The sequence below is a fragment of the Nipponia nippon genome, unplaced genomic scaffold (genome assembly GCF_047370975.1).
Source record: "Nipponia nippon isolate SJK-2023a ecotype South Korea unplaced genomic scaffold, ASM4737097v1 scaffold_17, whole genome shotgun sequence".
NCBI classification, from domain to species: domain Eukaryota; kingdom Metazoa; phylum Chordata; class Aves; order Pelecaniformes; family Threskiornithidae; genus Nipponia; species Nipponia nippon.
Window position 1 is genome coordinate 9,126,817 of NW_028262333.1, and position 24,297 is coordinate 9,151,113.

At 44.2% G+C, this 24,297-nt stretch overlaps 3 protein-coding genes and 1 long non-coding RNA gene across 12 annotated transcripts in view; 3 read left to right on the forward strand and 1 right to left on the reverse strand.

Annotated features, from left to right (window-relative positions):
* Positions 1-5,812, forward strand: part of ACSL6 (acyl-CoA synthetase long chain family member 6) — a 61,805-nt gene extending 55,993 nt beyond the window's left edge. For all 5 annotated transcript variants that reach the window (XM_087753837.1, XM_009464336.2, XM_009464337.2 and 2 more), the window contains one exon: positions 761-5,812. In XM_087753837.1, the coding sequence (XP_087609963.1) occupies positions 761-901 (141 nt within the window). In that variant the 3' untranslated portion in view covers positions 902-5,812. The remainder of the gene's footprint in view (positions 1-760) is intronic.
* Positions 5,813-6,680: 868 nt separating this feature from the next.
* MEIKIN (meiotic kinetochore factor) lies at positions 6,681-22,118 on the forward strand. Of its 4 annotated transcripts, none has more exons than XR_015703840.1 (13): positions 6,681-6,978; positions 8,601-8,688; positions 8,916-8,994; positions 9,995-10,055; positions 10,705-10,848; positions 11,283-11,402; positions 11,643-11,682; positions 12,970-13,031; positions 13,806-13,900; positions 14,233-14,412; positions 14,781-14,861; positions 16,489-16,680; positions 16,968-17,079. XR_015703840.1 is itself a non-coding variant. In XM_087753691.1 (13 exons), the coding sequence occupies exons 1-13, from the start codon at positions 6,807-6,809 to the stop codon at positions 18,636-18,638; spliced, it is 1,293 nt and encodes a 430-aa protein (XP_087609817.1). In that variant the 5' UTR covers positions 6,681-6,806; the 3' UTR covers positions 18,639-22,117. The 4 variants fall into 4 exon arrangements, 3 of the variants coding, with proteins under 3 accessions (XP_087609817.1, XP_087609818.1, XP_087609816.1); XM_087753691.1 differs by lacking the exon at positions 16,489-16,680 and adding an exon at positions 18,592-22,117 and having other exon boundaries at positions 16,968-17,091; XM_087753692.1 differs by lacking the exons at positions 14,781-14,861; positions 16,489-16,680 and adding an exon at positions 18,592-22,118 and having other exon boundaries at positions 16,968-17,091.
* Positions 11,682-23,629, reverse strand: LOC148056164 (uncharacterized). The gene is made up of 3 exons (XR_015703841.1): positions 23,296-23,629; positions 22,407-22,528; positions 11,682-12,461 (listed from the first exon to the last, which is right to left on the reverse strand). It is a non-coding gene; the product is annotated as an uncharacterized LOC148056164 (long non-coding RNA).
* The window catches only part of FNIP1 (folliculin interacting protein 1), a 71,979-nt gene continuing 70,560 nt past the window's right edge, over positions 22,879-24,297 (forward strand). For both annotated transcript variants that reach the window (XM_087753688.1, XM_087753689.1), the window contains exon 1: positions 22,879-23,088. In XM_087753688.1, the coding sequence (XP_087609814.1) occupies positions 23,000-23,088 (89 nt within the window). In that variant the 5' untranslated portion in view covers positions 22,879-22,999. The remainder of the gene's footprint in view (positions 23,089-24,297) is intronic.

A 24,297-nucleotide genomic window follows, 5' to 3' on the forward strand; every position in this document is an offset into this window, starting at 1 on the left:
CGCAGCAGTTTTCTGCTTTCTCCCCCACCAGCACTCCCATAAATGCACTGGAAGGAAAAGCTCGCTCCCATCTGCGCTGCCAGGCTCCCTGCTGTGCTCAGAGACACCGCTGCTAACAAGGGCAGCCTTGTAAAATCCTGTTTGCCTAGGATGAATGATTTTATATCATTTTAATTAGCTAGTAAAACACCATCGATTCTTCTCCTTTAAAGATGATCATCATGTACATTCTTTGTGTCTGCAAAGCTTCATGATAATTTTGCAAGACTGAATTAGTGCTGCTTGCTTTCTTTGCAGTTCGGTTAGGATGACGTTTCTTAGCACGACTCCCTGCCCTCCCTCCCTTCCCCTCTCCCCCATGGTCTTTCAACCGTGTGAAACTCTGCGGTTACAACATCACATATGGTGACGCTGTCCCTTGCGCTCTGCCTCGCTGCCTTTTGGCCTTGGTTTCATACGGAGAAGAGGTTTATGTCCTCGTTCTCTCGGAGAGCTCCCTTCTGCACTGGCTGGCTGGCGGGTCAGCGCCGGCATGGGAAAACGAGCAGGAGAGCGGGGAGTGGTGAGGGGCGGTGGAGGGATTCAGTGTCACCTTGGAAAACTTGGGCACGTGAGGAAAATCCTGGGGACCCAGTGTAAGGGTCCCCTGGGCTCCAGGCACAGCCAGAGGTAACCGCAGCAAGGCTGGTGTAAGAAGTTACGCTTATTCAGTCTGATGCTTGTAATTTTGTTCTATAAATTCATCCCTTTTTTATTTTAGGTCAAAGCCATTTACATTCACTCTGATATGTTCTCAGTACAAAATGGTTTGTTGACACCAACGTTAAAGGCTAAGAGACCAGAACTAAGAGATTACTTCAAAAAACAAATAGAAGAGCTATATTCAAGCATCTCCATCTGAAACCACGGGAAGAATGTTCTGAACAACGAACTTCGTAGCAATATTAGAATAACACTCAAAAATACAGAGCCAGAATGACACTGCTGAAATGGATAAGCATCTGAATCTTACATTTGAGCCTTTCATTGTTCTAGGATTTCGCCACTAACCATAATTTTCCTTCTTTTTTCCACCAGGTGTGATACAAATCACTTTTTACTCTATGTACACAGTAGGGTACTACTAGGAATTATGCTACATTGCCACAAAATATACAGAAATTTCAATCTATGACCAAGTAAATTATGGAAACTTACCTTATTAATAACTACAAACATTTCTAATTAAAACAGGAAAAATTTCACGTCTGTCTATTGATATTTGATTGTATGTAACCTAATACATTAGAAACTAAAATTGTGGATAATTCAATAATGTGGTCTACCTCAAACAATCAGTGATTGATGGTGAAAGTCTGTTTTCCCTGATCTCGAACTTCAAGCTGGATATTGGTTTATATATTAAGTGATAGTTTTTATATTTTCCAGGACATAAATTACATTGATTTGATTTAATCATTAATGACTAACAACCAGAATAGAAATAAGAATGAATCTCCCGCTATTTGAACTTAATAGACCTATTAGTGTATTACATCTAAGGGATTAATATAACCTTGAAATTACAAGAATGGGTTAGGAAGCAATAGGATAGAATCCCCTCTATTTCCTTTTCATCCGAACTCAATTTATACATGGCATGCTGGTTTTACGTTAGGGCCTCCTTCAGCACAGTGCACTCATGGACATCTCAACTACTCAAACTGAGGAGGTTACAAAAGCATCGCTGGCTCTGTGGCGGCTTTCGGTGGGAGTTCACGTTAACCCATATGCTCCCGGTCCCTAATTTATTATGTTACGTGCTGCTAATACTGCGTAGTCCAGTTGGACTAACTCCCTTTCAGAAACAGCACTAAAGAAATGGAGCACAAGGTATAAGCTGCACTTCTGAACGGGGCTTAGCAAAACAAATTGGTTTCAGAGAAAGGCCATCCTGAGATGCAGCAGTGGAGGGCATCCTTCGGCTGGCCGTGGAAGAACTATTGCCCCAAAAGGCCCACAGGGATGGGCGAAAGGCTGTGTTAGCCATTGCTGTTGGGAGGTGTCGTGGTACGGCAAAACGTTGGACGTGGTTGCAGAGAGGCCTGCTAAGAAAATATCTCTACGTTCAGACGGCTGGAAGCCTCAGTTCCCACTGTCATCGCTTCCAGTGGCCTCTCTGGAATAAAGAGCAAGTAGTCTGGCTGAAACCTTTGATTTACAACCAGCTGCAGCCATTAGAAAGGGGTGAGTCCCCTGCGGAACAGGAACAGACTCTAGAGCTCTCTCTTGATCGGAAGCACGGTACAAAACAATGAGAAAACTGTAACATCAAGTCATTTGAATACTTGGACTGTCGGTGGCTTCCTTCTGCTAAACAGGGTCCTAAATATATACGTGTATTTTAATAGCTGCTGTTTGTTGCACCAGTGCATACTAGCATGGAGCTGTGCCTGCTAGATCTTCTTTGCTAGGACAGTGAAAGCACACTTATTTTCTCTCTTAAACTGGAATCCACTGTAGATTTTTGAAGCTAAAAGTTTAAATTTTTAATCTAAATGATCTCTTATTTTCCCTCTGAAATTCCATTGCATGCTTCAAAATGAAATAAATTGAATTAATGAGTTAGTGTTACACGAAGACTGATTTATTGCAGTAATTTCAGAACAAAATGATACAAAGGAAACTGTATCAGCTGACATAATCACTCATATAAAGAACATGGCGATTTGATTTATCAAATGTGCAAGTATTTGTCTGAATCCCTTTTTGCGCCCGACTCCTCATTTGATCCCAGTGCAATGACTCAGATCAGTCCAAAACAAATAAGAAATACCGCTGCTGGGATCTGATGGCAGTGTACATTCATTTTTCACCAATGCACGCAGCAACCGCATCCCTGGGGAATTCGCGTCTGCTATGTCTACAGAGGATAGGAATTACTGTATAAGATATGCCTCTTTAGGTCAAGTCATAACGGATTTTCATCTCTGCGGAGTCTAGTTTGTCTCCTTTTTGTATCAGCCAAAAGACAGTCCTTAAGTACGCATGCTTCAAAGCAATGAAGAATTAGATTCAGTACAATTTCCTGTCTGTTTTAATGTGACATACTCTTAAAATAAAAAAAAAAAACCAACAAAAACTAGTCATCTAAATAAGTGCAGAAAAGCTATTTTCCACTGACCTTTTTCTACCACATGAATTTAATTTACTTTTCTCCTAAGATGATTTGAGTTTACCAGGCTTTTCTAGACAACTAAACTCTGACTTTGTTTAAGTATAGAAGATCCCAATATGAGTTTATTTACGGCTTAGATGGCTGTTATTTTTATGTATATAATGCCAAATAATACATCTGTATTCTTCTTTTGGTATTTGATGCAAAACGTCAGATGCACTAGAGCCAAAGATATGAATACCAAAAGAGTAAGAAAGAAGAAATACAGACTTGGCCACACGAGGATGATGCAAAATTTGGGAGAAATTGTGTTGTCACACCAAAAGTGTGAATACTTTCAGAACTTGTGAAAAGCCGTATAAATAAACTAAAAGCTCTCTTTAATACTTTCTTGTGTAATCAGATTTTCCTCTGCAGGTCATGCTCTCTAGCCATAATCATGTTGTAAGAGATTAAAACTTGAAAAGAATACATGTGTAACGCATGAGCTAGGCGCAAACATGCTTCTGTTCAAATTCCAGGAATATTTTGGTTTGCATTGAGCTTTCTTAAACTGAAATACTTCTTGTGACCACCAAGAAAAAGTCCCCAGGGCTGTCCAATAACCAGTTTGTTTCCCCCCCCCCAACTAATTACAAAACTAATTTCTAATATTCATCTTATTGAAAGAGTTGAGACTCCAGTGCCATTGCATAAGTGGCAATGCAAGTTACCCACTTCTGTAAAGAGCCCTGTTCTTGATGGCTTCAGGATGACTGGTTTTAATTAATCACTGTCATCTGGGGGTTCATTCTGCAATCAATTAATGAAAAAATACAGCGAGCCCACTGAAACGAGCATGGCTCTGGTCTGCCGTTGCCGGTGGGATCAGTGCTGGTCAGAGTCGGGCCCCCGCGATGGGGCTGTTAACTCGGTGTTGCAAAAGCACCGTTGCCTCGAGCAGCCACATGAGACAAAGCGGTTTTGCACCCTCTCCGCCGGAGGCTCACGCTGCAGTCGGTGTGCTGTGGGCAGGGTACTGTGTTCTCCGACATCTGAAATAGGGGAGGTTCTTCCTGGGCCTGGTGCTATGCTTGTGAAATCACTGGAAGATTGTCTCCAGTGCTCCTACCTGAAAACGAGAATAAAATACATTTTTTCCAGGAAGAGAATATTGCTTAGTTATCTATTTTGTATGTTCTTTGCTCAATGTATTGCACAGAGAAAATACCGTTCTGCCACAGAAATGGTCAGACACACACGGGTGTGAGCAGAAACCATACCAGGCAGTCTTAACCCCACGTTGGCAGGTAACACACAGCGTTATTCTGTCCTGAAAGGCACATTTGCAGGTTAAAATGGTTGATACACATCAGGTGAGAGAGAGATGGTGAGTTGTTTATTGATACAAGTACTATCTTGCAATCTGTCGTCACTGTTAGTAAGTATATATCAGCGTCAGTAAAGTCCAGTGTCATTTTTGCCATGAATATAAAGTTCTTGCATATAACAAAATAATCTGACTTAATCTTCTGAAATGAAACAAATTAACTATAGATTTTTTTTTTTTATTTTCCATGTGTTAAAAGCACAAACTGGTGATCTATATGTAAATAAACTGCTACAAGATGAATGTAAACTGGGAAAGAATATACTATTTTTGCATGGTAACAGATTACTTAAAGACCTCTTGATGCCTTACAGAAAAATTGGAAAAGCATTTTATTTAGAGGCAATTCTATCTGCGTACTTTTTGCACCTTTAGCTTACTTTGGGTTTGTCTGTGGAAAAAAAAAGATATCAGAATTAGATCTTTGTTTCTTCTTGGAATTAACATTCTTCGGTACTTTGCACATTCAATGGTTTCTACATGACCTTTACTCCTGTTAACTAACGAAGCTGAGGCTATGCCGTTCAGAGGAGAAATCTGGATGCTTGTAGTCGGGGAGGGAAAAAGTTTTAGATCCCTGGAATTGTTCCAAAATAAAATGTTTTCTGAGGCATCTAGAGCCCCTTTAAGCCCTTCACTTCATTTCAGCTTTTTGTTATGTATTTTAGCAAAGTACAAGCAGCGAACAAATGAGGCGTTTTTGCAAGTGTTGCCTGTTCTATTTTCAACTGAAAGTGAAAGGGTTAAAATATAACATACATTTGTGTAAAAAAAAAATCTTAACTGTAATTAAAGATTTTTCGGTTTTGGTATATTAGCATGTACATCAAAAAGTCATCTATGGAAACTTTTGTAAAGAATTAAATTGTCACATTTCTCAAAACTGCTCATAAGAGTTTTCTCATGGACTGACATACAATAAAAGCTCTTTTATAAAATCTGTTGTTACTCCAGCACTCTGTCCTCACAATGCGTATGAAGTTGTTCCGAATGCGTGCCTATACTAAACGTGTTGTAAAAAAAAACAAACCATAAAATAATGACCAAAGGAATACTGGAACCTGAGATTGATTTTAGCAATCATCTTCTACGAAAAAATTGTTGCAAAGTTCTCTGAAGATGCAGCAGTCTTTCTGTAATGGTTTCATTTTTTATTTTAAATCAGTAATAATATAACCAAATGTATATGCTTGTTTAATATGAATTGACAATTGGGAACGCATAGTATTTTTTTCAGACCGTGTGTCTAAAACAATAAAGTTTAAAAGCGTTCAGTCTCTATTCCAGTTTTTGCGTGCACTTGCATCTCTCCCTTCCCTTGGAAATCCAGTGTGCCAACGAATTATCTCAATTTTTGATGCTAGTGAAGCAATGAGACTCCTCTGCTCTATAAACTGAAACATGGGGGCTGATCAGTAAAAGGAACATAACGTACACAATTTCGATTGCAAGATGTAGTATTATAAAACCAAATCTATCAGCATTATGAGCCAAACCAGTGAACGGAGCAGCAGCAGCCGGCACCGCCCCGGCAAACGCCAGCAGCCGGGAACAGGAGCAGGACCAGGCAGGATTATTCGCGGGCAACGATGCACTTTAATTTTGCATCAGAAACCGGTGGCTGGCCTTTGGTTCAGGGGAAACCCCCGGCCCCGGCGCCGCCTGCCATCGCCTTCCCGGTGCCTTTGCCCCGGGCCGGGCCGGGCCCCGCTCCCCCGCTCCCCCGGCGGTGCTGCCCGGCCGGCGGGGCCGCTCTCCCCTCGCCCTCCGTCCCTCTCGACCAGGTTCACAACCGCCCTCCGCGTTCACTGACACCCGTTCAGCACAAAACCCCGCAAGCCAGACGCCTGCTGATAACGCGCCCAGGAATAAGCAACCCTGCCCATTCCCCCGCCTCTACAGCTGCGCTGCCTCTCCCCGCGGATCCGCCCGCCGGCGGGCACCCCCGCAGCGCGGCCGCTCCCTCCCCGGCCGAGCGGCGGCTGCCTGCGGGGCCGCATCTCTTCCCTCAGGCGGGGCCGGGCCGGGCCGCACCCCGCCACGGCCGCACTCCCCTCAGGGGCGCCGCGGCGCGGGGGCGCCGCCTGCCGCCGGCCCCGGGTGCCGCCGCGCCGCGCATGCGGGCTGGTGGCGTGGGGAGGCGGTTGGCGCTGGCTGAGGGGGGCGGCCGCCGGCCGGGGGGGCGGCTCTCGTCCCGGGGGGCAGCCCCGGCCCAGCCCTCGCCTGCCTGCCCCTGCTTCCCCCCGTCTCTCAGGGACCGCTGAGGGGAGGCGGCCCGGAATGGAGCGGCAGCGCTGGCAGAGCGCTTCCCGCGGCGGAGAGGCACCGCAGAAGAAGCGCCGCGCCTCGCCGCTGCCAGGGGCGGCCGTTCTCCGGGGCCGGGCCGGCGCCTCCCAGCCCTGCCGGCGGCGCCTCTTCGGGAGCGCGGGCCCCCGCGGGCCGGAGCCCGGCCGTAAGCGCTTCTCCTCCCGCCGCCCGTGCTCGCGGAGCCCCGCGGGGGCCGGGCGGGGTCGGGGGGCCGAGCGGCGCCGGCGGGGCGGCGGCTGGGCCGGGGGGCGCCGGGGGTGGAGAGGGTCCTGTGCGGTGCTTTGTCCAGTACTTGTGTTTTCGTGGCGGGTGAGGGTGCCGGTCGCGGCGAGTCTCCCTCCGGGGAAGCTTCTCCTCGACAGCGACCTGCTCGGCGCTGTGGGGCCTCGGCGTGCGCCTGTAGACTGGGTTTCTCGCCCCCGTGTCCAGCCGAGTGGGTCCCGCCGCAGGTTGGGAAGCGGTTTGTTGTTATCCGTGGCCCTTACGGCGTGGAGAAAGCAGGCGGCTGATCTGGAAACAGGGCCGTTTCCTCAGTTTTGGCTGTTAGTTGGTAATAAATGTTTTTTTCCTTTTGTAAGGTACACCTCCCCCCCCCCCCCCCCCCATCTGATCATTTCCTTCAGAAATGGCAAGACAAAAGCCTTGCCCACCTTGGAGAGGATACTTTTAAAAATTGCTTGAAGTCGTTTCTCAAAAGGAACAGCCTCGTTGAATACAACTTAGCCGATCTTGTGTTAGGAATTGGAGGCCTTAAAGAAAAAAATACTTTCTGAGGGGAAAGTATGGGATTCAAGGAAAGGCTGACAGCAGTAGCATAACTTGCTACAGTAAATGGGGAAGACCGGTGTGGGATGTCTTGGTCCCACACTGATCTCGATAATTTAAAGGTGAGACTTTAAATTACTGTTATGGGGTACAACGAGCATTAGTTTCTATCTGGATCCTGCTCTGTTGGCTCGTGCTCTCGTAGGCGTTTAGTACTCTTGCGTACCTGACTGGGTACAGCTGGCAGCCTTGAGGTCTCTTTGCTTTTCATCCTTCCATATACACGGAAGAAAGAGGGAAAGGGCTGAGTCCTGGATCGAGTCCTGCTCATACGTTGTCCTGTCCTGAATTCCCAGGGAGTTTCAGCTGAAGGGCTCTGTGCAGTGCTGGGGGATGCGGTACTTCAGACCCATTTCTTAGTGTGGGGATGGATGCTCTTTTGACTTGCTGTCATAAAAGTGTAACTCTAGAAAGTTTGGCTGTTTCTAGCTCCTGGCTACTGAAAATAAAACACAAAGCTAAACACCTTATAGAATTGGTTTTAGGAGAAGAAAATACATGTCTGAAATTTGCTGGTTCCTAAGTAATTGTGTCATCATGGCCTTTGGGATTACGTACAGTGAGGACCAGTTTATGCAGAAATTCTTATGATATTCCTAATAAACTCCATTTAAAACTGATTTAGACTCAAATTACTTTGAACCTAGGTAAAGGTCACTTCCAAAGTGGCTTTTTCTTTTTTAATGAAGAGGTTTCTAAACCACCTGAAGTATTTCTTGAAGTCTGCTTTTTATTTTTTGGTCTTGTTGATATACTGATTAAAAAAAAGCTTGGGTGAAAATAATAAAGCAAATTCAGACTTTACAATGTTTGTGATAACAGTGACAAAAATTGTTATGGGCGTGGAAGAGGGGGAACAGCTAAAGGTGCCCTATTAGAAATAATCATCTAAATTCTAATAGTAAAACTAAAATCATTGAACTAAATACTTATTCTTTCTAGGCCTGAAGGGCAAGTCCAGTGTGAAAACCCTACCAAAAATTAAAGAAAATCTTGAAGTTACTGAAGTGAGCTGTTCATCCAACCAAAGGTCTGTTAGAACTCATTCAAATACGCCGTTATTAACACTAGCTAATCATGTACATTGTTTTGCCTGCATGAGCTGCCTCTTGGAGATATGCAGTCTGAATTCTTGGTAAACTGATGTTAGTCAGTCTATTTGTTGGCACCTCATAAAGACATTTTGTAGTTTTTGTCGCCTTCCTCTGGAACAGTGTAGCTTTGTGTATTGAGCTTAGCTCTGTTCTTCGACTGCAGCAATCAAGTGAATGTCAAAGAAACAACAGACTTGGACAAAAATGAAGAGAAAATAGAAGAAAGCACTGTACTGCTAAAGGTGAGAATGCTGTCTTGCTCTTTATCTACTAGTAATTTAGGGAGGCTAAACCAAAGAAATGTTCAATTATTTTTCTAATCAAGTAGAACTTCCAGCGAGTTATGTTAGTGTGCACAGACACAAGTTTTTCCTCTATTTAGGTGTTTTCCCATGTCTTTGGCCAGAATAAAAGCTGTTGGAGCTATTAGTAGCATGGGAAAACACCAATACTAATTATCGTTAATGAGGAAAGGCCACAGCAATTGTGTTGTGTAGAAGATATCTCATTAGAGCGTGATTTCAGAGAATTGTCGCTTCTAGTTCAGACACAGACCTTTGGCAAGTCACTGTTGCACTCTTCCTCGTGTTAGTACAACTGGAACAAAATATTTTGAGATGGCTGAGCAGAAGTGTTATAGGACAGTTAATACTGCAGTGGTAAGAAAATAGTTCATTAGATGTGTTTGAACTGAAATCTGTTACAGCAAAGGGCTTGACTGATACTGGTGTAAAACTTTTTCTTTAAAACGTTAGCTCTTTGAGTCCAGCAATTATTTACTTTTCCTGCAAACGCTTAGTTTCATAGAATATACTATTAAACAACATAGCTGTTTGTATTTATAGGAGCAATCTGGAAATCTGAAAGTGAGCAGCATGAATTGTGTACCTCTAAAAAAAAAAAAAAAAAAAAAAAGACAGGGAAATTCATTACTCCACTGCTGTCTTATGCATACCTACAATTCACGTCAGTATGCCTTCACTGGAAGTCTCATCCCGCAAAGATTGTAGGATCAAATTATTGGGTATTCATTGTGAATTTTAGAACTGTAAGTCAGATTGCAGACTTGTTAATGATGCATGAAAAACCCCGGTACAAATTACACTGTGAATAGCAAGTTTAAATGGTGAAGGACCAGACAGTAAGTTTCTGAGCATCTACTAATGTAGGAATACATTTAATTGCATTTCTTTGCCTACCTCCAGTTTTCTCAGGTTGGTTGTATTGGTCATTTAATTTTAGGAATCCCTGATAATCAGCTTTGAAAGTAAAGAAAGTTTGAAAAATGCTGAAATGACTTCAAGTGAGTATAATTGCAATACATTACATTATTAAATTTTATTTTAGAATTTTAATTATATTACTATAAAAGTACTGGTGTGCTGTTCTTGTACTGGTTCTGACTGTGTGGTATTAGAAAGTAAAGGTTTTGAGACCAGTGGCTGGACTTCTGCCTCTTACTCCAGCATGTGGCTTGGTTCACATGAATTGATTGTAGGCAGCACAGGCAGGACAGGAGCCCTACAAGACCTGAGGCACTCTTGAGCCCAGCCTGTCGAAAACCACATAATCTTGGTTTTATCATTGACAGAACTAGTTGTTGACATGAGTTCTTCAGTTTACTCAAACCTGCATTTTTAAAAACTTGTGCCTAAATAGTTTGTCCTTCTGAAAACAAACCTGGCTAAGAATTACGTTATCACAGGCTAAATTCTTCAAGTATTTCTAGTGAGCCTTGGGCAAGGAAGGTGTCTTCTGTTAGGTTATGGTAGTGTAAATCGGGCTTCAGGATGCCCTTTGTTTATTTAACTGTATTATGAATCAGTATAAGATACTGACTTGACAATATTTAGCTCATCACAGGAGTGAAACTTAGATAAGGAAATCCTGCTGGTTTGTACAAAATGATACTTTTTTTTTTTAGTAGCCACCTTTTTTGCTTCTTTCTCTAGGTACAGGAATGACTCTTCCCACAGGTGTTTCAACCTTTCTCCTAGAGTGTTTAGATGTAGATTCAACTGCAGATTATAACACAGGTGCTAGTGACAGCCTGAACAGTTGCCCATCCCCTGAAACATTCAGAGATGACGTTTCAGGTGAGACTTCTGTTGTTTTGAGCTTTATTTGATGTAGAAAATGCGGGGGGACTATTTACAAAAGAAAGACTAGTGGCCTCTCTTGGTGTGACTCACCAGGTCAGATCTTTGCTATAAGCCAACCTGCGCTTAACACGGGATTTGTATACCTGGTCCTCCAATCCCGAGTGACTCGGGTCCTGGTGTAATTCGAATCGTACTGTAAACTTCAAGTAGTCACTGTTGACACAAGCTGTTTATTGCGGATGACCAACAAATCTGCTTTGAGTCAAATTCCTCCCAAACTTTTCTGTGGCTGTTTGAGCCAAGACAATGCTTTCACTTTGCTTTAAAGTTCCTGTCTTGCAAATGTGATTGCTTTCAGTTTGGTCACGAATTTAATTACTCAATGAATTTCAGCATAAGATGCTTGCACTTAAATCTTTTGTGTCCAGAAAGAAGTAATTTTTACTCTGAGGACCCTGGCAAATACAAGAACTCTACTCTCCTGGACTCCAGCAAAGCAGTGACCATAGATAAGATACCACAGATCTCAAATCTTTCAGCAATATTAGGTAATTATTTTCTACAATATGTAAGAATATATATGTAAACAAACTTCACTGTAGTGCAAGGAACCTGTATAAAATATGTAATGATCATTTCATTTAAGGCATGTCTGCATAATCGGGAACAGCTCCCCGTTAGTCGTCTGTGTTTGCTCCTAATATTTTGCTTTATAATTTAGTGTGCACTAAAGCATCGTCTAGTCTGCTCAGCTTTTTCTTTTAAAGTTTAGCTTTTATGTTTTTTAGAACCTGCACTGGAGGATTTTCAAGACCAATACACTAGAAGGTAATCCGCAAAGCAGACTCTTTGACGCGCCTAAATGTTCAGGTTTTTCTCTTTTGAATGATATTTAAAAGAAAGGCCAGTATGAATAAGCCTCTGATCCTGCAAACACCTCTGAGTTTCAGCTACCTGTGTCCTCACTAACTTTGAAACTGGTGCGTGAAGTCAGGTAAGAGTTTGCCTTATAGACTTTTGTTTTGGTCTTGTCAGCTGTAGGGAAATCAATGTAAGAAAACTCAGTGAAGGATTTTATGGAAGGGGAAGGTGACGTTTATTTACAAAATCCCTAAATAAATTGCTTTTATCCAATTGCACTTATTCAGTCAGATTTCGTTTGGTCACAGGCAGCAAGATGTATGTGCCCAGGTGGTCTGGCCAGGATTGTCTGTGCAGTACAGAGTATGAGGGGCACCTCTTGTCAAGTCCTCATTAAGTCTCTGGCGTTCCGTGCTTGCCCAGGACAAAATTAGGTTTTGGGCAGATCTTTTCTGTTCTTTAGGAATCGTCAGCTTGTACGGGGCACTCGTTTGCTTCAGAATCTTGCTGACTTCAGCCTTCATAAACCTTGGGCCAGGTTGCTGCCCAAAATCAGTTTTTTCTTACTTGGAATACATGTGAACCAGGAAGCGGAATGGTGTATGTGATATGCTGGAACCCTCTTGCCACCCTCCTGTTGTTAGGATGCTGGGTTTTCTGTTGACAAGTCATCTGTGTTGTGGTTTTATCACAATGCAGGGTCTTCACTGAATCTTCTGTACTTGTCACAGTGCTGCTGTCAGGTCCTAAAATAAAAATCGGAGTAACATGAGTGTTTTTCTAGGAACAGTATCCTTTCTTTTAACCCTTGTGCTGCTGTTTCCAGGCTTACATGCAGACCTTTCCATTCGTAGCTTATTTATACCAATCTTGCAGTGTTACAGATCTCTGCACAATTCAATCTGAATTTTCTTGTGAACCTAATTTTTCCCTGCATCCTCCTTAAATGCGTTGTCTCCTAGTATGCTTCAGTGCTGAGCGCTTTAGTGAATGTCTTCTGTGGGCCTTAAATTGCAAGTATCTTCAGAATAAGCTGTGTGACTTGATGATAAACTGTCAAATAACTGTAAACTGTGATGAAGTAACTCAGTAACAATATTTTTAAAAATAAGCTTTATCCCTTTTCACTCAGTCTATATTTTCCTATGATTTCCTTATACATGGTGTTTTTTTGTTGCTTTTTTTTTTTTTTTGTTTTGGAACGCTAACATTAATTCAGGATAGTTGTTAACTTTTTTTTTTCTCCTCTCCTAGAAAGAGACCATCAAATTGCAATTACAGTTCTTCAGTATTAAATGTTTCAACTACTCTGGCAGGTAAAATATGACCTGAAGCAGTTGTACTAGCTGTGAGAGAACAGAATATTCTACCCAAACTTAAGTGATGGCAAAATATCAGAACCAGGCTTCCACTGGGTCATTTTTCCCCCTGGCACAGGCTAAGTTCAGTTGTGTCTAGAAGGGAAAGTGTAAATTGAAAATCTTCCTTGTAAATAAGACTTGGTTCTAATTAATGTGCTAGGAGAACAAAAAAACCCCAAACCCTGCATTTTTCCATTTAATCACCTGTGCACTGAGAATTAGCATTTCTTATTTAACTTATCCAGGAACAGAACTGCTTGTGTCATGCTCTTTACTTGAACTTAGTTCATATCAGCTTCCCAGATGCTATTAGGAGTCCCTCATGTAACTACAGTTCTGAACTGTGACTGATGCAATTCTGGCTGTGGCCCAGGTACCACATAATTTTCCCCTGCTTAATTTGGACTGTAACAGCAGCAGAAGTTGCCAGTGGCAAAGACTGCTGTGATTATGCAATTCCTCTGCTCCCACAGTATGTGTGTCTAGCAGTAAATAGCCAGGTGAACATAAGATTAATAAGCAACCTTGTTTCCTCAAGGAAAGGGAGAGGAGTAAAACAGCCCTGTTGGCGGGGAGAGGGAGGTGAGGATTATACTGAAGGGAGGAAGTGTGTTTGCATGGGTGGCTTTGGAATGAGCCCTCTTTGCAAGCCGTCCTGTAAGATGTGGGTTGGAGAGTAGCTGGGGTCTTTGTCTCAAAGTTAATTAATTTGTTGGAAATCTATCACAGGAAAAAAAGTCTGTAAAATTACAGCTGCAAGAGAGAGAACTCCAGACCTAAAAACTGGTATGCGCTGTTCTTCACCATTAGGACCGGAAAGAAAGGTGAAAGATCCTTAATAAATCAGCCAGATTGTAACATGGATGACTTGCTCCTTCCCTGTATAGGTGGAAGACTCCACCTAGAAGTGTAGTAGTTCCCTTGAACAGGGTGCCTGCAGACAATGGCAGAGAGTGAAGATGTAGCTTGCCTCTACCTCTGGATAGCAGTAATAGTCATGGGTGCCCCCTAAGCTCACTGTTTTGCAGACTGACTGTGTCAGTGGTACCGAATCAGTTGTGTAGAGCTTGAGTAGGACAGTGGGGCTCTTTGTTAGTGCTTACCACACTACAGAGGTTCACTTCATAACACAAAATGTAATTGTTTTGTCCTTTAGCCTGACAATCAAACTGCTAAACCCAAAAGGCTGAAATGTAAGAAAAAAGAAAAAAATTCTACTACATTAGCAGAAGGTACATCATTGTGTTGTCAGCTCGATGCCCCAGGAAACACTTCAGCCAAATCAGTGGGCTTGACAGCAGAAGTACTGCCATCCAAACAGACAGATGCTGTGGTGGTAAGTATTCCCATTGTGCCCCGCTGATTAGCAAAGGCATAAAATTGAAGTGAGAGTTTTGAATCACGACAAAAGTTACAACTAAATTTGAGAAGTGGTAGGAAGTGCTTTATCCTCTTGTTGTGAAGAGGATCTGAAATATGTGTGTTCTGTGCTTCAATAAACTGATTTTGTCTTAATTTTGGAGAGCGCAAGACCAAAAAAAAAAAGTGTATGACAGGAATTCAGTAGTTAAACCCTAAGAACTGTTAGTAATTCTAAATGGAGTTGTTATAAATAGTATTGTGTACTTGGGGAATACTGTAGGACTAATAATAAACAGCGAAGAATTAGAAACTGATATTGAATTCTTCTCTGTTTTTGTTTAGCGAATTAGTTCCACCATGCTGATCACGGAGGAAAATAAAGCCCTAAAAAATCTTGGTTATGCTCAGCCTGCAGAGCTAGATGTGAGTGTTTATCCTGATACTTTTTTTTTTTTTTTTAAATGATTAAAAGCAAACAAATCATCCTTCATAGAATCATAGAATGCTTTGGGATGGAAGGGACCTTTAAAGGTCATCTAGTCCATCCCCCCTGCAGTTGGCAGGGACATCTTCAATGAGATCAGGTTGCTCAGAGCCCCATCCAGCCTGGCCTTGAATGTTTCCAAGGATGGGGCATCTCCCACCTCTCTGGGCAACCTGTTCCAGTGTTTCACTACCCTCATTGTAAAAAATTTCTTCCTTATATCCAGTCTGAATCTACCCTCTTTTAGTTTAAAACCATTACCCCTTGTCTTGTCGCTACTGGCCCTGCTAAAAAGTCTGTCCCCATCTTTCTTATAAGCCCCCTTTAAGTACTGAAAGGCCGCAATAAGGTCTCCCCGCAACCTTCTCTTCTCCAGGCTGAACAGCCCCAGCTCTTTCAGCCTTTCCACAGAAGAGAGGTGCTCCATCCCTCTGATCATTTTTGTGGCCCTCCTCTGGACCCTCCCCAACAGGTCTATGTCCTTCTTGTACTGAGGACCCCAGAGCTGGATGCAGGACTTCAGGTGGGGTCTCACCAGAGCAGAGTAGAGGAGCAGAATCCCCTCCCTCGCCCTGCTGGCAACGCTGCTTTTGATGCAACCCAGGATACAGTTGGCCTTCTGGGCTGCAAGAGCACATTGCTGGCTCATGTCCAGTTTTTCGTCTGTCAGTACCCCCAAGTCCTTGGCAGGGCTGCACGCAATCCCTTTATCCCCCAGCCTGTACTGATACCGGGGATTACCCCGGCCCAAGTGCAGGACCCTGAACCTCATGAGGTTCACACAGGCCCACCTCTCCAGCCTGTCCAGGCCCCTCTGGATGGCATCCCATCCCTCAGGTGTGTCGATTGCACCGCTCAGCTTGGTGTCATCTGCAAACTTGCTGAGGGTGCACTCGATCCCGCTGTCTGTGTCAATGATGAAGATGTTGAACAGCACTGACCCCAGAACTTCATGGCACAGTCCAGTTCTGGGTATACTTATGTGACAATACAAATTGCGCAACCAGCTACATGTTAAATTCAATCAGTTGGACAGTTAAAAAACGACAACAAAAACCCTAGGTATCTGTTTTGTATTTTGGCAACATCTTCTAATGTAAAACGAGCACCTAGTAGCCTTACTTGCATTACCCCTTTGATACAAACAAACTTAATATTTAAATGCCAGTTTGAATTCTTTGCCAGTAAAGGTAGTGTAGTACTACCACTTCTCTCTGCAGGAATAGAAGTTACGTCTCTGTCACTCTTCATGCCATAGCTCCCAACCAAGTCAGCAAACTAAATTTTTTTTTTTAGAAAAAGGGAAACGGTTACAATAGAAAGATTGCTTAATTTTGCACGAGATTATTTGGCAGGAAAACATACTGGGCTTTCCTAGTGTTGTTGCAAGCATACTTGAGTTTATGGATACTAGATTAACAAATAGATAACATCAGGGTCTTGTTGGAGGCTGTAGACAGGAATCACTGGAGTCCTAAATCATATTTTTGAAGCAATAGAACACCTTTTGCATGAGCCAACAAGTGTTGGCCAATTTGAGTTGTTGTTGATTATTTAATTGGGCAGTTATTGCTGTATGTTTTGTATTTTGACGGAGCTGTAGCTTAGCTTGTCACCAGTGTGCAAAGCCTCACCTGGGGAAGACCTATTCCTGAATACACAGGCCCATATGTAAATTCAGAAGAAATTGTTCCTGCATCTCTGAGATCAGAAAAAGAAAGTATTCCTCAAAGTCCAGAAGAAAAGAATATTTTTCAGGTTCTAATTTTATTGCACTCTTTAAATCCACTTTTGGCATGCTAGTATGTAACATACTATATATTAAAGCCTTACAGTATTACAAACAGCTGAAGAAAATGTTTAAGCTTTGAAGTTTCCTATCGCCCTTTCCGATAGCATATTGAGTGTACGCAAGTAGTCTTAAATGTTTTCTAATGACATCCCTTGAAATCTGCATGTCATCTCTAATTTCTCTAGAAGAAAGCTAGAAGAATATTTCTTCAATGGAAATAATTGTGTGAATGAAATGTCATTAATCTTTTCAGCCTCTGTGTGGCAGACAAGAAATCTGCTCCATTGTCAGAACTTCACCGTGCCAGAGGCCTTCCAGGCTTCACCAAATTCCAGTTAACACAAAAGCATTCTGCCTTCCCGAAGGAGTGCCTGAAGGTAATAGAATATAGAATTGGTTGCAGATGGTAACTGGCTATTTGGGTGTTTAAAGTTTGTTGGTTTTTTTTTTTTTTTAAAGTATGAATATTTGGAAAAATCACAAGGCTAAAGAGTAAAAGACGCTGAAAACTTCAAATTTCTGACTTAACAGTGTTCTCGTGCAGCAGTACTTCACTAACAAACTACACTAACATTTTCTCCTCCAAGGATCTTAGCACAGGAATTAATACAATCTAGCCATTTTGTAGGCTAGATCATTAAGGCCAGAAGGTGCTGCTAGGTAACTCTGGAAATATCTGCGCCTCTTCGAGTTACTCCTAAACACAATTTTGATCTTTACTGCTGGTATAGAGACTCCCTAGAAAAGATACCAGCTTGTTTGGTAAATGATTATCCTGTGCCTTATTTCTAGGGTGAATATGTCTGACTTCAGCTTTCAGCCATCGGTGTGTTTTTTATCTTGCTCAGCTAAACTGAGCTCTTTAGCATCCAGTATTTCCCGCCTCCCCCCCCAAGTAGTTCATGTAATAGGGTTTGTTTTTCTTTAGAAATTGTCAGCTTTTCTCTAAAGGTTTCTGTTCTTTTCTCCTGAGGCCCTTAACATAGGGGAAGCTCCTTTCTTCACTTCCTAGATTTTTGTTAAACAAAAATGAGAAATGTGTACAAAACTGTCTCATCGCTACCATAGAGGTAAAATCCCCTCCCTTTCCAATCTCTCTTGAAGTTTCTCAGTGTGCCACTGGATGGCATATGTCTTCCTAAGTTTAAAGTAGTTCTTTACAGACAATGTCTGCAAGTTTCCTGCAACTTATATTAGTCATTTATGCAGTATTTCTGTATGAAATCAAAACAGCATAAGCATAATAGCTTTCAAAAATACTGAATATACACAAATTTCCAATGGGATTGCAGTTTCCTAGGTCCACATACTCTCCTACTTTGTTATAGATTGAGTACATACAGCATCTAGAATGCAGGGAAGTGCTTTTAAGTGTGTGTGTGTGTTAATTGGTGACAATCATCTGATGCTTCTGTACAGATCAAAGAACAAGGATGACAAGGATGTTAAGTTGTGCCCAAGAGAACTGTGTTAATGCAGAACACAGGTTGTACTTGGTAGGCAAGTAGATCTCAAAAATCAGCAAGTGGTGTTGTCAGAACAAAAGTTTGCATTTGTTACTGCTGTTCTAGAGGAGCCTGGGAATCAGGAATTAGACTGCCTAAAGGTGGTGGTGGGGTTTTTTATGCTGGGTGTTTTCATCTCTGGTCAAGGGAGTCTTTCAGATGATGCCCTTTTTCGTGAGGAACGTACATACGCTCAAAACTACTGTTCCCTTCTCGCTGGCAATTGACCTGCAAGATTCAGATTCCTCCAAACAAATGATAGCATAGAGGTCTATTGAGCATCGGAACAGCTTGTCAGATCAATGAGCTTTCTCTTACACTTGAGAATGTGCCACTTTACTGATAGTATTTAACTTGTCACTTTTTCCCCAGATACTATTACGAGTACCAAAAACTGGATCTACTGTAAACGCAGATGAGATTTCTGGGTTTCAGCAGGAATCAACAGAAGAAATAACTGTCTTGCTGCTGTGGCAGGGAGGTGAAACAGAACTACTAACTAGTAATTAACGGCCGTATATTTTGGCATATACGTTGTTTGAAATTTATTATAATGCTTTGCAGTAAGGTTGTAAATACTTTGCTCAAGTGCTTAATATTAAATTATTTTGTACAAGCAACCAGATCTTATTCTGGGCATTTTCTGTAAGGACTTCACAAGATGATTCTTCAGTTCATTTAGATTTTTAAGAAGCGTGACTCAAGAACAGCATTGTGTTAACAGAATTATTTTGGCTCTTGCTGTGCCAAGGTTTCTAGATTTCTCCTGTAGCATTAGCATCTAAAGATGTGACCTCTACTTGAGTTAAGAAGTGTTAACACTGTTATAAACGTAACTGCATGTCCTGAAAATGGGTATGCAAAGTGTTCATGTACTCTCAGAAGTCAACAGTATGCTACCATTAAACTACCTGAATGCTTGGGTCTGCAGAACTTTGGAGGTACAGGACTCTGTGTGTTCTGCTGTGGATTGATTTCTAAACGTGAATGTAAGTGGCCTTCACCCTACCATCACTGCAGTACAGCTAGCTTTTTGTGATCAGCACTATCACCATTCTAGGCACAGCCACTGCCCAGCCACTGTCACCTCAGAGTCCTTCCCATTTAATCTCAGTTATTTTATAATATCACCTATCTCGGTCATTGCTGCTTCTAGTGGCTTCAGACTTGTGCAGAGGAAGTGGGTGCCGTCCATGAACACAAGGGTGGAGAAAAACCTTTTATAGCTGAACTGTCTGAAGAGCTGGATATTGGCCTTTTGGATTTTCAGGTTACTGCTCACGCTACCTGGCACATAGGTTAGATTCCCAGTGCTTCCAGTTCAGCTTGTGGATGGTTAATCCATAAATGTTGTTCTTCAGCAGTGTGCTGAACGCCTCAGAAAACACTGACAAGAGCACAGTTTTTCTCCACTTGCATTCACTGCAGTCTAAAGTAATTCGGATCCCTACAGTGTTCTCACTACAACACCCCTTACTCAGACTCTTTTGTAGACATAAAGGAAGTTTTTCAATGTTTTAAAACGATAGTATGGCTTTCCAAACCTCTTGAAGTCTGAGTTTGTTTCTCAGTGTTACCACCCAGAATACTCGTGCCCTGGAAGATAGTTCTGTGTTTCCAAAAAGAGCATACCAAGAAGACACATACAATCCACAACTTTAATTAGTTTGACTACATTTGAAAATACCTGTGAAAGTTCAGACCCTGAATGTTTTCCCATTGCTCTGGGGTAGAAGGAAGTGCAAATAAATGCTATTAGGTTATGAACAAGTATTGTATAAACATACTATATGGCTCAAGGTTAAAAACGATGCCATTAAGTTATTTTTTCCTTTAAGCATTAGTAGAATGAGTTCTGCCAATAACTCCTTGGAGTCCTCTCAGGTATGCTTCTAATTATCAATATCCTTGTTCTTGCAAATACTAAGCCACTGGTAATTATGCAAGAATCTAGAGCCCCTAGGAGACAGAGGTGAGCTCCTTGATGTAGCTATATGCAAAACTGAAAGTTATATATGTAGTAAGTTGTGATTATGATGATCATTCAAGTAAAGGATGGTCCAGAATAAAAGAGGTGTTTATCATAAGGGTATTCCAGGAGTCCTAGGAAAAAGCACTCGCTTTGCCCTAAACCATTTCGTAGTTTCTATACAAGAAACAGACTAATACTGACAAACTAATTGGAGAGTACAAGAGACGAAAATACGGCATGTAACTGTGGAGTTGGCTGTAGCAGCCTGAAAATTGCTGAGCTTTGTTTTTTCTGGATGTGATGAAGCTATATAGGAGGACAGAAATATCATGAACCACAATCTCTCCTGTCCTTCCCTTCAGTTACGAAAGTGCTGCTGCTTATTTTCGTCTTTTGTCTGACTCTTGGAGAAAGTATAATTAATTACCAGGCTAGCTCTCTGCCCCAGGGAAGGAAATGTTATTCATTTTGAGGCCGCAACAATATCTACTCTTGTTCTGCTTTTCTCAAAGGGAAGGCATTTTCCCATGTTTTGGTTTTAAGCTCAAGAATGACTACATAAAATTTCATTCAAAGTGGAAACTGGCTCTTCCATATTAGTGGATAAAGGTTATGGGTCACAGCCAGTTAATGGGTAGTACAGAAGAGCTTATTTGTGCAGTGATTCAGGAGAGAAATCTGTTCAATGTCAATAGGGCTGCTCTGTCATATCCTAGACATGATGAAGTCTTAATGGCTTGAATGGAATCGCTTACAGTGAGTCAGTCCCTGCAAGAACTGTGATAATACTTTATCACTAGGAACTGTGTGTTGTAGATGCATCTTTAGTAAATGTATTATACGTAAATCTAGAAGAGGTTTTTCGTTACCACTGTTCAGTTATTTTTGTTATCTGAAGTGTACTTTGAAGAGACTTTGGCTTAAAGTGTTCGGGGACGATGGAAGATGTTTGCGTCTCGCACTGGAGTGCTACAGGGGTACGTGTACTAGCTGTTGGAGGGTAAAGACCTTACTTGCAAATGGTTCTGTTTTGGTTCATAATCTCTAAACACGGAAGGGACAGGTTTGGGGCCCAACACGATGCATGCTGTATGGACACATAAGTTGAAACTCGTATTCTTGGTGTAGGTATGAAGATTTGCCTACAGGGAGGCTTTTACAGGAAAATGGATGATTAAACCTGTATTCACCCCTTTTTCTCTTACTGTCCATCCTCCCCTCCCTCGATTAAGGTATGTCAATCAAGCCTATCAGAATCACTTGCTACCAGTTTAGGAGTTTTGGAACAGGTTAATTTTTACTTTTAAAGGGACTATCAGCTTGAATTGTAATGCACTTGTGATTAGCTAAATCTGCACTGCTGTAAATTGTGAAACTACTGAAAGCCGAGTCGTATATCCTGGCCAGAATTCTATTATTTTGTAGTGTTCCCTGAGGACTTCTTATATTTGAGACTGTATTTACATGCCCATCTTGAAGCCCGGAGGTTTTCACATGGTGAAAGGATGTAAAGATCGGTCATCTGTAAAACTATGGCAGGCAGGTGTATCTTCCATACAGAACAAGGGGAAAAAGATGCATCTAAACATGAATTGCTATTTTCTATTAGAATTATCTTCAACTTGTAGTAGATGAAAAACAAAGTTCCTACAGATGGCTGATTGCAAGGAATCATTATATAGATATGTTACACTTGCACTAAATTATGCCTTTTAAAAACAATCTGCTTAATTTAATCTTACATCATACACTGTTTTAGTTTAATTCCATTTTCTAGGGAAAGCAGATGAGTCAGTTTTGTCAGTTCTTAATTAAACTTGTAGTAGTGTTGTATCTGAACAGCGAGACATTGAAGGAGACAGTTAGCTGTAACCAGTGTTTCCATTTTGTTTAATAAAGAGTTTTGGAAAAATCTGCAGATTCTTTCGGTTTTATGAAATCTATCAATTTTTGTTTGGTTTTCTCATATATTTGTTCTGGATTCACCTGCTGGGTATTATGTCCTAAATCCTATGTTGTAGATGGATGTTTTATTTGTAATGAGGGCCTCCTCTGCATGCAAATGCACACGGTCCACCTTCCGTGCAGGTTTTGAATTGGGCGCGCCTGGGCTGTGCGATCTCTGTTACTGCCGTGGGACAGTCGCTTCACGTACATGGGAGGAGGAAAGGGGGCAGGAGCTGGATTTTCTAGGTTTGGGGGTAAAAGAAGTCACCTGTCTCTGCTGCACCTCTGCAGGGAAAGTCCCTGAAGCGCTGGGTACAGCAACACGAGGGATTTGATGCCGAGATCTTGGCCTCTTCTCGCCTTTCTGGTGCTTCTGCCTTTAACTTCCCTCTGAAGAAGGAAAACAAAACAGCGGCGTGTTATCGCCGCCCCCGGCCGTCCAGCCCCAGGGGAAACGCCTCGCTCCCGGCAGAGCCCCGCGGCGCTCCGGGCACCGCGGCCGCGTCCCCCGCGACGCCGCGGGCTGCGGCCGCAGGGGCTGCCCGGGCGAGCGGGGCCGGGGGAAGCCCCGCCGGCGCTCGCTCGCCCGTTGCTCGCCGCAGCCCCTCCGCCTGCGGCTCGCCCCGGCCCGGCCCGCTCCCCACGTGGGGCCGCCGCCGCAGCCACTCCGCGGCCCGCAGAGCGCCCGGCCGGGCCCGCCCCGCCGGCCCTCCCCTTCTGGCCGCGCCGAGTGACTAATGTCTGTCATATGACTGTGACACCGAATGGAGTCGGGCGGGCGGAACTAGCCGCGGCGAGGGGACGGCGCTGCGCGGAGCCCAGCGCCTCGGCGGCGGCGGGGGCCAGCGGCGGCGCCCCAAGATGCCGCCCACCCTGTTCCAGAAGCTCTTCAACAAGAAGCACGGGCTGATCTCCCCGGCCAGGGACGCCAGGGACGACTGTGTCTTCAGGTAACCGGGACGGGGCCGCCCTCCTCCCCTGCCCCAAACTTCTGCGACGAGTTCCCTGCCGCCCTCCGCCGCCTGCCCTGCCCCGGAGGAGGGCGGGCGGCAGCCCCCTTCCTTCCCGGCCGCAGCCCCCTTCCCGCTCGGCAGCCGCCCGTGCTGCAGCGGGGCCGCTCGGCGCGGCTCCCCGGCTCTCCTCCGCCTCGCACGTACCGCTGGCCGCGGGGTCCGTCCCCGCCCTGCCGCGGGAGCCCCCAGGGGCGCCGAGGTGCCCCGGCCCGGGCCCCTCCGCCGGGCGCTGGGTGGGAGCCCCCCGGGGCCGCCACGTCGGGGGCGCCGCGCTGCCTCCTCACGGCTGCCTCCCCTCGCGGCTGCCTCCCCCGCGGTGGCCACCTCTCCTCGGGGCTGGGTCGTGCCTCCCTCCCCTCAGGCCGGCCCCCTCACGGCGCAGCCCGCAGCGGAGCGGGGCTCAGCCCCAGGTCGGCCCGTCGCCGCCTTCCTGTCGGTTTCGCCCGATCGCGATCAGCGGCAGCTCCCCCCGCGCCTTCCCGGGCGCGGGCGTGGGGCCCCGGCCCCCCGCGGCTCCCTCCGGGGATGCTGCAGGCCGGGGCGGGGGGAAAGGCGCCATTCCGCTTGAGGCGGGCAGGCGGCTGGCGATCCCCGGGGAGCAGCCTCAGAAACGTGGAGGAAGGGGGGAGAAAACGTGAAGTTTTGGCCGCTGCCAAGAGAGGCGTAGGGTTTCTCGTGAAATTTGTCATGCTCTAACCGCAACAAAACTGGATCCGCCGAGAGGTGCCAAGCACAACACGGGGAGGCAGGAGAGGCAGCCCTTCTCCAGGAGACCGTTCCCTGCCCCTGCGAGTCGGGCGGGCCGCCGGAGCTGGGCGGCCCTGGGTGACAGAAGCCCTCGGCGGGGTTTGGATGGCGGCTGGGCTTCGCTGTCCTGCGTGGGGACGTGGAGAGGCTTCACTCGGGCTTCTGCGCCGGGGCCTAGGAATCACCCAGGGCCTCCGTGGGGTTAGTTAGATGGGAAACAGGTTGTTTTTGTGGCTGTAAAATAAGTGCTGTTCCACGAGTGGATAATGATTACGCTCGAAAGCGATGCGGTCCTAGTCCTGGCTGGCGTAGCGAAGAGGTAACCTGCAAAATCGTTTTAAAGTGCAGCGTTTGCGACTTGGATGCAAATACAATATGCTTCATTAGTAAGAGTTATGC